The sequence below is a fragment of the Cricetulus griseus genome, chromosome X (genome assembly GCF_003668045.3).
Source record: "Cricetulus griseus strain 17A/GY chromosome X, alternate assembly CriGri-PICRH-1.0, whole genome shotgun sequence".
Classification (NCBI taxonomy): domain Eukaryota; kingdom Metazoa; phylum Chordata; class Mammalia; order Rodentia; family Cricetidae; genus Cricetulus; species Cricetulus griseus.
The window spans coordinates 35,458,923-35,473,689 of record NC_048604.1 but is presented as its reverse complement, the minus strand read 5'-3'; the positions used below and the strand labels follow the sequence as shown (position 1 = coordinate 35,473,689).

The window sequence follows — 14,767 nt, the reverse complement described above, 5'->3', positions numbered from 1 at the left end:
TCATTAGTTAAAAACATGGACATGACAATAATGTGGCATACCTCTATAGGGATCGATGGAGCTAACATGGGAAGGGGTTTGAAGAGCATCTGCTATTTTAAAAAAAACCTTAGCATTTTGTTTTGTTTTTCTTCTTTGGGGGAAAAAGTCCATTACCAAGTCAGACAGGTTCCAATGCTCTCAATTGTTTTAATAAAAAAAAAGACTAAACTAGACAGATAATTTATGATGATTTCTACAGATCTTTAAGCTCCCATAGTTCACAAACCTAGGAGTTTCCTTTCATATTTAACAATGAGTAATATCTAAGAGTGCTAAAGAAATAAGATCTTAAATAGGGTCCTAAAATATTATATAGTCATAGCCATTGAGGTAAAGGACTAAGAAAATGCTCTCTCTCTCTCCCTCCCCCTCTCCCCCTCTCTCTGTGTGTGTGTGTGTGTGTGTGTGTGTGTTAGAGAGAGAGAGAATCACAGAAAATGTGCACTTTTCATAGGATCCTAGATGATTTATTTTTTCATGTCTTCAGTGTTCAAGGAAATGATGAGTTTCCAATCCACAAGAGTGGCTCGGGTCTTCATGTGGAAAATGAGTTTTGAAAACCACAGATTAGTCATTCTGAGTTTCTAATCAAGCTCTGTACCCATGAGTTCCTAGAGAAGCCAAGTAAATCAATCATTTCAACCTTAATCCCCCTGGTTATCCAGTGAATAGAAGAAATCATTGCATTTTTTAAGTTTTCTTAGTAAACACGAGTTCTCAAACCTTGTCGAAGATATTTCACTTCCCTTCCCTTACTTTCCCTCTTATCCCATTATTTCCCTTTGCCTTCATATTTGATCTATCTATTTGCTACCTATCTACTATTTATTTACTTGGCCAAGTCACTATAAAGGTTTCAAATCATTCCTATTCAAATTTACAAAGGAGAATTTTATCCACTACCAACCTCGACTGTACGACTCTCTCACTCTTACACACACACACACACACACACACACACACACACACACACACACACACACACACTAAAAATCATAAGAAATAGGAGAAAGCTGCCGGTCGTTGGTGGCGCACGCCTTTAATCCCAGCACTCGGGAGGCAGAGGCAGGTGGATCACTGTGAGTTCGAGGCCAGCCTGGTCTCCAGAGCAAGTGCCAGGATAGGCTCCAAAGCTACACAGAGAAACCCTGTCTAGAAAAACCAAAAAAAAGAAAGAAAGAAAGAAATAGGAGAAAGCAGAGCAGGAAAGTAATCTGATAATGAACAGGGCAAATCCCCCTGAGCTGAATCAGTCCTCTTTGCCACTGCACTTCTGTTAAGAATTTGAACCCATTCCCAAGAATTTGGCAGATCCCATAACCTCTTCTGACTCAGGAAAACCTGATCCCCACAAATGAATAGCATGTGATGGCATCTTGTCCCTCCTTCCAACAACTGTGGGTGTCTTTCAAACTGATTTTTTTTAAAGATAGCTATAGACAAAATTAGTTTTAGAGCACCTCAAGCTGACCACTTGTCTCGGGCCTTCATAAGAAAGTTTCTTAATCCATCACTTTCCTATTTCTTTACAGGGAGACAAGTAGCAGGGCTAATGGTGTTAGCCTTTTCCCTAGATTTCTCCCTAACTGTCCTGCCTAATCTGTGTGTGCTTTAATATTCTCATCCATGGAAAGATTCTAGTAACATTTGCAAGGTTCCCAGAGGATAGAAAATATGTCTATTATTGTTACTCATTTTCTTTTTCTTTTCTTATTTGGGTTCAAAGCCAGGCCACGTGCATGCCAGGCAAGTGCTCTACCCCTGAGCCACATCAACAGCTATCTGTAAATATTTTCAAAGACAGAAAATACAGATATGTAGGTAGAGGGAACAAATAATTAATGCTAGCTGACTGACCACTGACATACATATATGGGCACCCATCTTCTCAAGAACACTAAGGCTGATATAGAACTCAGTTCAGTGCCTTTATTATATCTGATTTGTCTCTTGCCTTCCATTGACTACAAGTAGTATTTTGTAAATGTCCTATCTACAGTATATTTTCTCTGTTCTTCACTTTCATACAATGTGTTTTTATGTTGCCCAGGGAGCTTTCAGTAGATTTAGTTTTACCCGGTGACCCTGCTCTAAGTCAGGGTTCACACTGAAGCAATTTGGTAACACTAGCCTGGTATTAGCAAGCTGCCTCTGTCCTTTGCCAAGAAGTCTGCGGTCCACTGGTAGATATTAAAAGACTTAAAGAGGAAAACACCACCTCTGGAAACTTGCTGTCTTGGGAGTAAAGAAACCTACAAGGCTTCTACCTGGAGAATTTAAAAAGCCATAGTTATAAAGGAATGAGTGAAAGAAGCAAACTTCGAGGAGACCCCCATCTCAATTTGGTTTGTGGGCAAAATTTGTTCTTTAGCATGATGGATTAAAAACAACCAACACCCAACTGCAAAGAAACTGCACTGTCACAGGCATGAGAAACTTCATCCTTTGATGAAATGCCTTTCAAATAAATCGATAGTTCATCAGCGGAACACCCAAATGTATAACACATTTTAACTATTTTATAAGCTAAAACTTCACCAACAGAGTCCAACTGGTTAAAAATTATTACAGAGTATTAAACATCATGTATAATTAAAGTTTGTACATAAGACATCTTCCTCTACTGCTAGGAAGGAGGAATCTAGAGTGTTCCTTTGTAGAGAGGTGATACAGCAGAACAAAACAAAACAAAACAAAACAAAACAAAACAAAACAAAAAGCCAAGTAAATTTAGTAGTGAGGGACATAGGAAGAATGACAGATGTCAGCCCTGAAGAAGAATGCTGGTGGCAGTGGAATAAAACAAGGTGTAGGTACATTTGAGAAGTGGCTGGCATGGCAACAGGACTTTGAGGACTACACTGAATATCTAGACAAGAGTGAAAAGTCTAAATCATTGCCAGTCACTCTAGTGTTGAGTTTTAGCCCCTTCTTCCTCGATCTGAATAGTGTTCGTTCTCCGCCAGTCCTCTCACCTGCTGTTTTATACATTCCTATACACTGTGCTCACTATGCTCACCCTTAACATCTTCCCATTCTGATTTTGCCAAGTCTGTTTTTCCCACCACCCCTGAAACAATTACCTAAGCCACTGCTCTAACTCTGTATTCTCCTAATGTAGCAGCCGGCCAGAAGCCCAGGCTGCCTTGAGTCTTGGGAGAGGACATGCCAGACATCCATGGAAACTCCAGAGTGAGGTTAAATTGGAGGGGATGGGGAAGATCCCTGTGACTGTGAGAATATTGCAGTTCTTTAGAACACAGAGCTCTTTTGACACGTTTCATCAGTGTCAACTTCAATAAGACCCATGTGTCCCAAAAGATAAGAGAAAGGAGGTCAGGAACGCATTGTTTACTTCATCTGGCTGTCTGCTACCCGGCTCTAGACTGATTTTATGGTCTGTATCACAGTGACTTGTCAGAGAAACAGATCTATTCACCCCCACCCTAACAACATAGCTCTGTAGATGGCATGAGAACATGATTCACAGAGGAATCTGAATTGAGCATGTAAGACATTGAAAGTCACGGCTTTAGGAAAACAGTTCTTGCCTGAGGTGGCCCTTCTGTGGAATGCTTATAAGGGTGACTGCAGTGATGTACAGGCAGGAGGCACAGTGAGTTAGAAAAATGAAATGAATGTCAAGGAATGTACCTACATGTGGGCTTTCAAGAGATGAAGGTATAAAAGAACCCCAAGGGTCCTTGAATCAATACATTTATAATTTTCTCTACCATCTTGATGCAATGAAAACTAATTACCTGAATGACCCTGAACTTAAAAAACCAAGAAAATATTCTCCTCAAAATAGGCCTGTTTTGAGAATGCTCTGGTAAATCTGTATTTGCAGAATAAGCAAGAGAACGTTTCCCTGGACAAACTACAAATTTCTGAGCAATAAGGAATGTCCATAAAGCTATATGTGGGCCATACAATGTGTTTACACAGGACACAGGCTGGTTTTTAGTGTATCTCTCTTCTTTTAAACATGGCCTTCCTTAAGCCATGTCCACCAAGTATAAGTAAACCTTATCTACTCATGAATCAATCTCTGTCTCCCTTCTTCTCACTTTCAGTTGAGACAGGGTCTGTGTATCTCTCTGTCTGTTCTAGAACTCACTATGTCGACCAAGCTGGCATTGAACTCATCAAAATCCATCTGCCTCTGCCCCCTAACTGCTGGGATCACAGGCATGTGCCACCACACCCATCATGAAAAGCACTCATAAGACAGAAACAGCTACTGATTTTTGTGAAGACAAAATACTAAAGACCTCATATCAAACTGTTACAGAGTTAGTTAAACTGTAATATTCCAAATTGAGCTGTTTTGTCCCTGAATAACCAAGTCCCCCCACCCCCAGGAATCAGTCACATTAGGATAGTGTGATGAGGCTTCACCTTCAAGGCTTTGTCATTCTCCATGAAGTAACAGTATGATTCTAAGATAGAGAACTGAAGAAGTAACACATTATGTTGATATTCTCCAAGTTGAAGCAACACACAGGCAAATCAGGCTGAAGTATATCATGGATTACATGGTATTATCTCTCAGTAAACTGAATCCATGACCTAACTCCAACAGGTCTTTAATGCTCAAAAACAACAGCAGAGGAAGTCTGTTAAGTCTGGAGATCTCCCGAAACCAGGGCCATTCTTAGTGAGGGACAGGGTGCAGGCAATTAGTGGAGGAAGGGAAGACATTTCACATCAATTGCCACAATGTCATTTAGTTGCTAAAACTAAAATTTTAGTTTTTATTTGGGTTAATAAGGCTTTCAACTTGTAAGATGTTGGGGAGGGCGTATTACTATTGTTTTCAGAAAGGGTTTTAGTATGTAACTTAGGCTGGCCTTAAACTTGCTATGTAGCCCAAATGGCTTCTTGAGATCCAAGAAACTTATTTCTTTTAAAACAATTCAAATTTCAAAATAGAATTTAAGAATATTTTCATTTCTTAGTAATTCACACTTCATCATCATACCTTTGTTAGAATATACGCATTCCCAAATGTTGAAAACATTTAAAAATGACTTAATCTTACTCTAGTACATTCACGACCAACATCCAGGATTAATTAATTAATGGCAGTCCAGCTGCAAAAGATGCCTCTTTTTCACCAAAACACAGTTTAGTGTTGCAATAGAGCAACTTCTACATGGAGACTAATCAAATACATATTTAAATCATACTTTTAATAGTTCAGCAGCCCCTGTATTTGTCAAGGGATGGCTCCAGCCCCTCACACAAAGAGCTGACAAATTCAGCCACACCACATAATAACATTCTTTCAAACTAGTCTCTAAGCCACAACAAAGGTCTTTACCAATGCATTCTCCTGACATAAACTGTAAACTCTCCCTGGGTCTTATTTTGTCCCAGACATCTGAAGACTGCTTCCATCTCCAAATCAAATTGTCAAAGATGCATGTCTGACCTAAGACAAGAGACAGGCTTGACTTCACCATCAAGTATGGAGAGAATAGGACCATTCCAATTTCAAAGTCATTGGAGTGCTTTAAAATATCTGGAATCATCCTATAGTTCTTGGAAAATAAGGCTTTAAAGCTGGTAAGAAGAGGATTAAGACAGGGCTGGGTATTTGGGAGAACAGAGGGCAGGAACAACAGTTCACTAAATGAATGGGAGATTATCTCCTTTGACTGTAATGATTTCATAGTATGGAGCAAAAGAAAGAAATGTGCAGAGAAGGAAAATGAAATCAAAGTCAACATACTCGTCTCAGCAGTTGTAACCAGAAGCAAAAGATGGCCCCTCTCATTCTGTTGGAAGATTTCATAAGCTTCATGTTCCAAAGCATGAGAAGCCCAGGAGTCCCCTATATTTGTTACTCTCAGGCTCATATGCGACCTGAGGACACCTACCTCTTCTTCCAGCTTCACCACCTTGGCCTGGGCATTGCTCAATGCCTGGTCTCGGATTTCAATGTGTCGCCTTTGGTCTTCATTGGTAGAACGAGCAGTAGCCAGCTCTGCTTCCAGCTTCTCCTTCTCCCGCTGGCTTTCTTTATCTGCAAGGACATGGAATAGCAAAATTGCAATACTGTTTTCCTGAAGCTGACTCAAAGCCTTACGTGAGCAAAACTAATAAGTCATATATATTACTTGCAGTGGACACTCTTCTAGCACATGACTAAAAGAATTAAACTTTACAACATGTAGATTTTACCACTGGATCAACCACCAACTTGTTGGGTAAATATGAAATAATGGATAAGTAGATGTAAAATGTCACAAAAAAGAATTAAGCACAACATAAAGACAAACGCATACACATACAGCAGAGTAAGCTCATTTCCTGAGTTTTGCTTTTACAAAATGTTCGTATGTTGGCAAAAGAGTAAGCTGAACACAGTTTTCCACAGTTTCCTTATTATAATATACCAAATAGTCTAAAAATGATACTTCATAAAACAGATGCAACCTCAAATCCTACTTCTTATGCAAGAATCTTTGCTGAAATCAAGACAGACAACACGTCCTTTCTAGGGAAAGCCTGATCCAACACCATGCCCAACCTTACTCACTTTAGCTCAGTATCTGTTTCTCGTAGAAGCCCTGAGTTCTTAGTGAATGAGGTAAAACTGGAAGCCATCTTATGTTCCTTCCTACCCTTTCTTCTGCAGGACAGATTGGGTATGGAGGTATTGTGGGAAAGAACAGGGCAGAGTATGAGGAAAAATTCAGAATCAGAACTGTAGGCATCCATTTCACCTAAGTAAATGTTTAGAGCTTTTGCAGTAATAAAGTATCTGTGTGCTTACAGCATATGTTGTATATATGTGCACACATACATACATACATGTATGTATGTATACTTCTGTATGTAAGTATATGCATAATGTGTAGACACATATCTGTGCATGTGTGTTTGTGAGTATGTCCATCTCTGTCCATCTATGTCTTTAGAATGGAAGAGCCACTAAAAAAGTTGGTATATTTATTATTGATCACAGTCAGAAGCAGAGTAACATACAAAAAGGAGAAACCTGTCAACCATGATCAATAAAATATATTAGAAATGAACAGGAGAAAGAGACATGGAAATAGAGAAAATGGAATCCAAAGAGCATTCGATCCCTTATCTCTGTTCAGATAAAATTGAACAACCAAAATCTGTACCAGGAGATGATATGGCAAAATGAAGTGGTATTTATCTCAGCCACGCAAGGGTGGTTGAATAAATACCACATCTCTTAGCTTCAAATCTATGGAAGGCCACTTAAACAGGACCTTGATTCTAACTTCTGCCCTGCCTGGACCTTCCTGACTTCAACATGAAAAGCAGTTAGGTCAACTACTAACCACGTTATAAATTCGTTTCTTCTAAAATAGAATAATAGGAAATTGTGACTCCATCTTAACTGAGATTAAAGAACCTGGATTAAAAAGAAAAGACTGGAGAGAGAGCGGCAGAGAGCTCTCCCAGAAATTCACAGGGCAAGTAAGTAAGTGTCTATTCTCAGAGTAAGAGACAGGTAGACACAGGAATCACAATCGACCAAATTAGAATTCCATGGGCAAAGACCATGGAGAGCTGAGGCTGGTTCAAAATCCCTGAACTATAATTGATGAATTGCTGGCGGCTCAGTATGTACAAATTGGAGGGCTAATTCCCCGGAGAGGCACTCATACTGGAACACCCACATTTCTGGAAGTTTTGAAGCCAGGTGTTCATCCAGGTTCTCCCAGGAGATCAGAAAAGAAATCTCCTTGGGTTATCAGCAGCAGGAGGGGAAAGAAAGCGTTGTGAAATTTACCAGAGCATTTTGTTCCTCTCAACAAGGCATGCCCTGAGGAGAAACAGTTTAACCAGAACCTAACTTGCTGAAATATTTTGGATAATAGCCAGTCTGGAGGAAGGATGATAATGTCCATTTTAACATGTCCCAGGCTGGAGAAAAAGAAATACGTGACTCTAGGCCCCTCTGACCACACTGCAGTAAACATGGGTGTGGCCTGAGCCACATTTGTAAGGTTTCCAGGCCAAAAGCACAGACTTACTGAAAGCAAATCTTAGGGCTAGATACCATTTCACTTGCCATACACCTTACGCCACATCAGAAAGGAGTATTATGCTCAGAACAATACGGGGCAAGTATTATTCAAAGACTTGTCTACCACAGTTTTTCTTAGCCACTACATAACTCCTGCTCCTAAACAATAATCAAAACAGGACTATTTTTAAACTAAAAAGACAAAATGCCGTTTCGTAAAAGACACAGGCTGCATCAAAACCGGACCCACGTAAGTCAAGGACATTGGAATGGTCAGACCATAACTTTGAAATGCCTTTGATTAATATCCTGAAGGTTTTAATAGGAAAAAGACAGCATGCAAGGACAAGAGAGTTGTATACGTAGAAAGATGGGCATTCTAAGCCAGGATAAACACACTCTATAGATAAAAACACAGGTAAATTGCTGTTTTCTTTAATCCATGTTTGTTAAGGATCCAATAAGGTAACGTAACGCAACGAAGTGAGAAAGCATCACCAAAACTTACTAAAGCAAATCACCGCCATCACCGTGATCAATGATGGCAAAGAATCGTATAGCTTCAAAATATGTCTTTTACTAGGATGTAACTGATTCTTTTATATTAGTTTGTAAACTATCAAGGCCAAGTCTCCCCTTTAAGAGGAACAACTTTGTTTCTGAATTTGATACTAAAGCACAGCTACAGGGGACCTTTACATATACAGTTACGTCTCCTCTTTTTTTTTTTTTTTTTTTTTTTCAGGTACTTCTCCTGTTATCTAAGACAAACCTCAAATTCGAGAAACTCAAATAAATAGTTTCGATTTGGACCTTATCTTCATGATGCCAGCTTGGCCTCATTTCCCACTGTGACATATATGCATCGATCTGAATAGATGCGCCTTGAAAAGCAATGAACATGTACTGAACACTCACTACACATCAGGCATTGTGCTAGCTTAATCCTCAGAACAAGGATATGAGGTATTAGTCTTCACGTCTCTATTTTGCATATGAGAAAACAGGATTTGGAAAGCAAGCATGACTAACTTGCAAGAGCTCCCCCAACTGAAAAATGATGGGTGGATTCCATACTTAACGCTCAACTGATTTGAAGCCCTTTCTACTACACCCAGCTGCCTTCTGGGTTCAATTGCTTCTGTCTCTCTGGGGTTGCTGAAGTACACCCCCAGGGAAGGCTTTTCAAGAGAGCTTTCTTTCTTCCTGCTACAGTCCACCTTGCAGGGCCCTTAGGATGCCCAAATGCAAAAGAAATGAAGGGCACAAAGGGCATGCTCTCTTCCCCACCTAGTTTTTGAATTTCTGAGGGTCTTTCACTCTGCTGGTTATGTAGTTTGCTTTAGTAAAGAACTATGTTTTATAGACCCACAGCAGAGCTCTGAGAGCACCCAAAATACCATTTCTTCATGGAGAGCACAAACTAGCAGATCCAGGGCAAGAATCCATATATTTTTTTACTCTGGGAGGCTGCCACCATCTTCCTGCCACTGAACGAGCTTCCAGGGTAACCGTGACACCACAAAAGCAACTTCCCAATTTACCCTAGGTTCTGATGACACCAGAAAAACAACATTCCTGGCTCTTAGACTACTGACAAAGGGCTGACAGGCTCTGGGCAAAGAGGAAGAAAAACTGTTCGGAAGCCAGGAGCGACCCAGGCAGGGAAGGGAATATTGTAAATGAAGATCAAACAGACTTGTAAAAGCTAACTGGAAATGGCACAGAATGACATGAAAGGGTCATTGGGAGGCCCAGCAAAAATGGAAGAGACTGACAAGTCCCCAGTAAGCATTGGTTGCAATGGCAGCTGCACTGAGGGAGGCTGGGGTAGGGCAAAGCCGACCTTAGGCATCTGCAGAGAAACAAGGACAGTTCATCTGTTCTCAACCCAATTTCTTCTCCCAGTGGACTCAATCTACTATGAAGTTTTTATTGCTGCTTTTATTATAGCAATTGGAAAGAATTAGGCATTGTCTAGCTGGGTGGAGTCCATTAGGGGCCGATAAAGAAGAGGATGAATTCATTGTTACAGTCCTCGGAGTATTTCCAGACAAAGGAAACACTATTATGAGGACAGCACAGCCCTGCTCAGCCCTGTATGCTCTGAAAGCCGAACCATGAATTCAGGTCACAGCAGAGGCCCTTCCTCCTCTGGTTATCCTCACAGTTTGGTTATCGTCACAGTCTGTCAGTGTGAAATGATAGGATACTGCAATAGGTGTTTAGTAGGGGAACCCCTGGTACAGGCTGGGGATTCCAAACATTAATCATTGCCCCACATGTTCATCCCATCAACCAGAGGCAGTATATGGAATCACCTACAATAATCCCTTCAGCGTTATTATTAAGGACAATATGCCCTAAGGTTGTGCCTTCGGCTCGCCATGACAATCCAGGGATCCCAATGGGCTTTGCTGACTTAGTACAGAGAACAGTCCTTTGATGTGACTAGAGTCTGTGGCAGCAGCCTTCCTGGTGTTTCATGCAGTAACAGAAAAAAAGACATTCATTTGGTTCTAGAACGCTAAAGAGAGGCAAGCAACATCGTCATAAACTTTACTTCCATCCAGACAAGTGACATTTCCAGACTTGTACTGCCCATCCTCACATCCATACCTGCGTATGCAGTTTCTAGACTTACTTTTGGCAAAGAGCTGAGAGATGGTTTTCCTGGTGTCCTCTGACCCTTCATACTCCTTTTCAGCCAGCTGCTTGTTGGCAGTCTCTAGGCGCTCTGTGGAATGGGAAGATAATGAACAGGTCCTTCCATACAAAGTTCTAAGCCCATGCTGTTTGTCTTCTAAATACTGGCCTTTGGCAAAAGTCAGCACCATTTTTGATGAACAGGATGGGTGACACAGACCGAGTTTGCAAAAGTGAATATCAAAACACTACAAGACCTACTAAATAAAGCAAGAGCCAGATGTAGGGACACACTTGGGAAGGTAAAACATGGGAATTCTGGAGTACAAGGCCAGCATGGACTATGCAATAAGTCCTAGGCCAGCCTGAACGCTGTAGAGAGACCTTGTCTCAAAAAACAAGCAAACTGTTTGTTTAATAAAAAACCCTACAAAGTCAAGTCCACTCTTCCCTTACCTCTCAGATCTCTGTTGAAGTCATGCATCCTTCGAATCTCCCCCTCCAGCTTGTTCCTCATGGCTTTCTCCAGAGCCTCTCTTTTGGAAGATGACTTCACCAAATTCTCATATGCCTCTGAGACCCGCTGGATTTCTGTCTCCACCTTAACATTAAAAAGAAAGATGGTGTTTCTTCTGGGAGTTTAATGGGAAAGACACTTTAGAGCCATACATAGAGTAATACTTCAGTGGCATCTTTTTTCAGAGCATATATATATATATATATATATATATATATATTATATATATATATATATCATCCAGGAGGCAAGTGTAACACAGTTAAGCACTGGGTTCAAGAAAGATTCTCCAAGACCAACTGTGAGCTCAATACATGATTCAACTACATCATGGGATTTCCTTAGGACAAAAGCAAACCGTGTGTGTGTGTGTGTGTGTGTGTGTGTGTGTGTGTGTGTGTTTGTGTGTGTGTGTATTTTTGTTGGGGTGGAGTTGGTTGTGTAGTGTAATTTCTACCTTCATGGAAGGCAGTAAGATAAAATAGATATCACATGATTTTCATTTCTCAATTTTCTAATTTCAGAAATATTAATAATGCTGTATATTGTATAGCAATAACTTTATTTTGAAGCCCACAAAGGACTTCTGTGTGGTTCTCTCATTTTGTCCTGACATCTGCCCAGGTGATGTATCTTGCCCCATGTTAGCATAGAGAGCAGTTAAATTGCCTTTCCCAAGTACAAATCAGCAGCAGACTCAATGCCTAAAAACCCAAATGGCCATCCTCGTGCTGTATAATTCAGTTCACTTTCACAAGTATTCAATCAAGAGCCAGCTAGTTAAGAAGGCATGATTAACCTGTGCTGTGTCCAAACCTGAATGAGAGCACCCATGTTATCCTTGCCTTCAATATACTCAAGTCAGAGAATTTAGAGCAAAACACAGCTGTAAGGGAACAGGGAGCAAATAGAAGTTCTCCCTGGTTGGGGGAGGGGAGGAAAATAATTTCAGGGAGAGATGGCATTTGAAGTCAGATCCTGAAAGCTTATTTAGATTTCAATGGGCAGAGGTGAGGGGAAGGGTATTCTATTCTGAGTAAGCAAATGCATTCCCAGAATGACCAGGAGTCTAATTTGGCTGGCCACTGTGTGGTAGCCACAGGGAAGCTAGAGGGATATGGCTGCGAAGATAACTGAAGTCAGGCCATAAAATGGCTTTAAATGCCAGGCATTTGGACTTTATCCCATAGGCACTATAGTCAGTGGGAAACTAGTGCTGATTTTTTAACTGAAAGTCATGATTTGTGTTGTTTTATGACACTTCTCTGCAAATCTGATAAAAGGAGAAGAAAGCCAAAGGTTCCTGTCCAGAATTAGCCAGAATCAGGAAGAAAACAAGAAATCAGACTCCAGAGGTTTTCTGTGACCAGTACAGCTCCAGTGCACGTGTAATGACCTCGGCGATTATTTGCATATAATTTGTATAAGACAAATAAACCCCATGGCCTATTAAGCAATTTTCAAATTAAGTCTTCCTCCTGTAACCACCCTGCATTTCTTCTCAGTTTGCCACTCTTCTTGAACAAAGCTCAGGGTGTGTTAGGGGGTGAAATAAACAAGCGCCCAATGGAGGATGGGGGAGGAGACACAGCGCAGTTACAATCAACTCCCATTCCAGCTGCCCCCATCTTCAAAATCCTGCTGGAGACAGGACTGCCTGCAAACAAATGAGGCTTACAGCACTGAAAAGAGCAGACTTGAGAGTGTTGTTCTCCTTGCAGATGGCACCCAGATAGCAGCACAGAAGGTGAAAACTGGTGAATGGCATTTAGAGACAAGATCTGCAGGGCTTGTGCCTGATGAGGCTTTTGCATGAAATTCAAGTGCTGGAGAGGAGAAAAATAAACATTTCCATTTGAAAGAGCAGGCTTGGTGTTGGTCTGCAAGAGTCAGCCAAGAGCAAGTGAGGGAGGCTTCCTGCTTACAGCCCAGAAGCCTCACCTAGACGACAGTCCCTTTTCTCCAAGTGCACAGCCTGCTTGGGAAGGATCTGGTGTTGCTAATCCTTCCCCTCTCCCTTGTGGAGATACTGTCCTCTTGCAAAGAGCCATGCAACAAGGCCTTCTCAGAAAGGCCAATAAAGGCAGATTCACTGACTCGGTGTGGGTGATGGAAGAGGTGAAACAGAGGGAGAGTGGCAGGGGTGGGGGTGGGGTGGGTTGGGAGTTAGGGCTTGCTAATTCTACTTTCTGTCCTCAGGAGCCTCCAGTGCTCGCTTGCTCTCCCGCTCTCTCTCTCTCTCTCTCTCTCACTCTCTCTCTCTCTCTCTCTCTCTCTCTCTCTCTCTCGTCTCTCCCTTTTTCTTTTTCTTTCTGTCTGTCCTCCTTTCTTCCTCTGTTTCTTTTTCTCCTTCCTTCCCTTCCCCCTTCCCCCTTCCCCCTTCCTCCTACCTTCCTTCTTTCTAGCTCTACCATCTACTTTCATTTTCTTCTCCCCTCCTGTCACCTTTTGTGAACCCCAGCATTGGCTTGGAACTGTTTCTGCAGACGCGCAAGCCATAATTGTCATTTTCTGACATACATCTGCACAAGGACCAAACAATAAACAAAATTCCGATTTTGCTCCCTGCACTAGTCACCCAACCCAGCTCCAAGTGTCACCAGAGATCATTGACAAAGAAGATCTGAGCTCAGTAACCAGTGATTATGTCAAAGATGAGGCCAGGCCAACCCAAATTAAAAGTTAGGGGAGGTCTAATCAGCTAAACAGGGTTTCTAGTCAATACACAAAATTCATGTACATGTACACCATTAATGCAATAAGGGGTATTTTCAAACTGACAAGAAAACATAAAATCAAGACAAAGTAATAGCTCTCAATCCATCATAACCTTCAACTGGATTTGAGGAAATTGAGAAAGGGGGCATTTTTTTTTTCACTATATAAAAACCACTTAACTATGGAAAATTAGCCCTCTTCTCTTTTAGGTAAAAGATCTGGTGTTGGCAAGTTCTCAGCTTCATGCAGGCCCCTGAAATTTCCACTCTTATGTCTTAGGGACAGAGTAGGGCAACTGTCCTTCCCTCCCCGCCTTCAGCCTCGAACTTCCTTAACAGTTTGCAAGGAGATCATGCCACATGAACTCTGCATGGCCAAAAGCTACAAAGAAGCTAACAAATGCATAATTCTATTTACTAATAGCCACTAAGGCAAGAACTGAGATTTGGGCTTTGAGGCCCTCAAAAACTAAAGTCCCAGCTACAGCAGACAGTGGGGGTAAGGGGAAGAAGAAGGAATGGGAATTTGGGACACACATTCCTTTTTCTATTTCCTCTGCCTAGGGCTGTCACCTGTCACCCAGCTGTGGTGCTAAATCCCTTTTGTGCACCCCCCCCCAGACACACACACACACACACAGACACACACACACCAGAGAAGGAGCAGATGTTGAAGTGGATCTGTGGAGAAAGACCAAAGCAAACGTGGGGAAGAGGGCTAGTGTCAAAGAATTATGAAGAAAACTACCACAAGGAAGAACACTGTCAGTCTCTTCCTGAACCATACAAAATCTCAGCTGGTGGGATTTTTTTCTCGATTCAAAATCA

General features: G+C 41.4%; 1 protein-coding gene across 2 annotated transcripts in view; it reads right to left on the bottom strand.

Moving 5' to 3' along the window:
- Amot (angiomotin) overlaps positions 1–14,767 on the bottom strand; it is a 58,916-nt gene that overhangs the window by 18,865 nt on the left and 25,284 nt on the right. For both annotated transcript variants that reach the window (XM_027433616.2, XM_027433617.2), the window contains 3 exons: positions 11,162–11,306; positions 10,704–10,796; positions 5,928–6,073 (listed from right to left, as the gene is read on the bottom strand). In XM_027433616.2, coding sequence (XP_027289417.1) covers positions 5,928–6,073; positions 10,704–10,796; positions 11,162–11,306 — 384 coding nt within the window. The remainder of the gene's footprint in view (positions 1–5,927; positions 6,074–10,703; positions 10,797–11,161; positions 11,307–14,767) is intronic.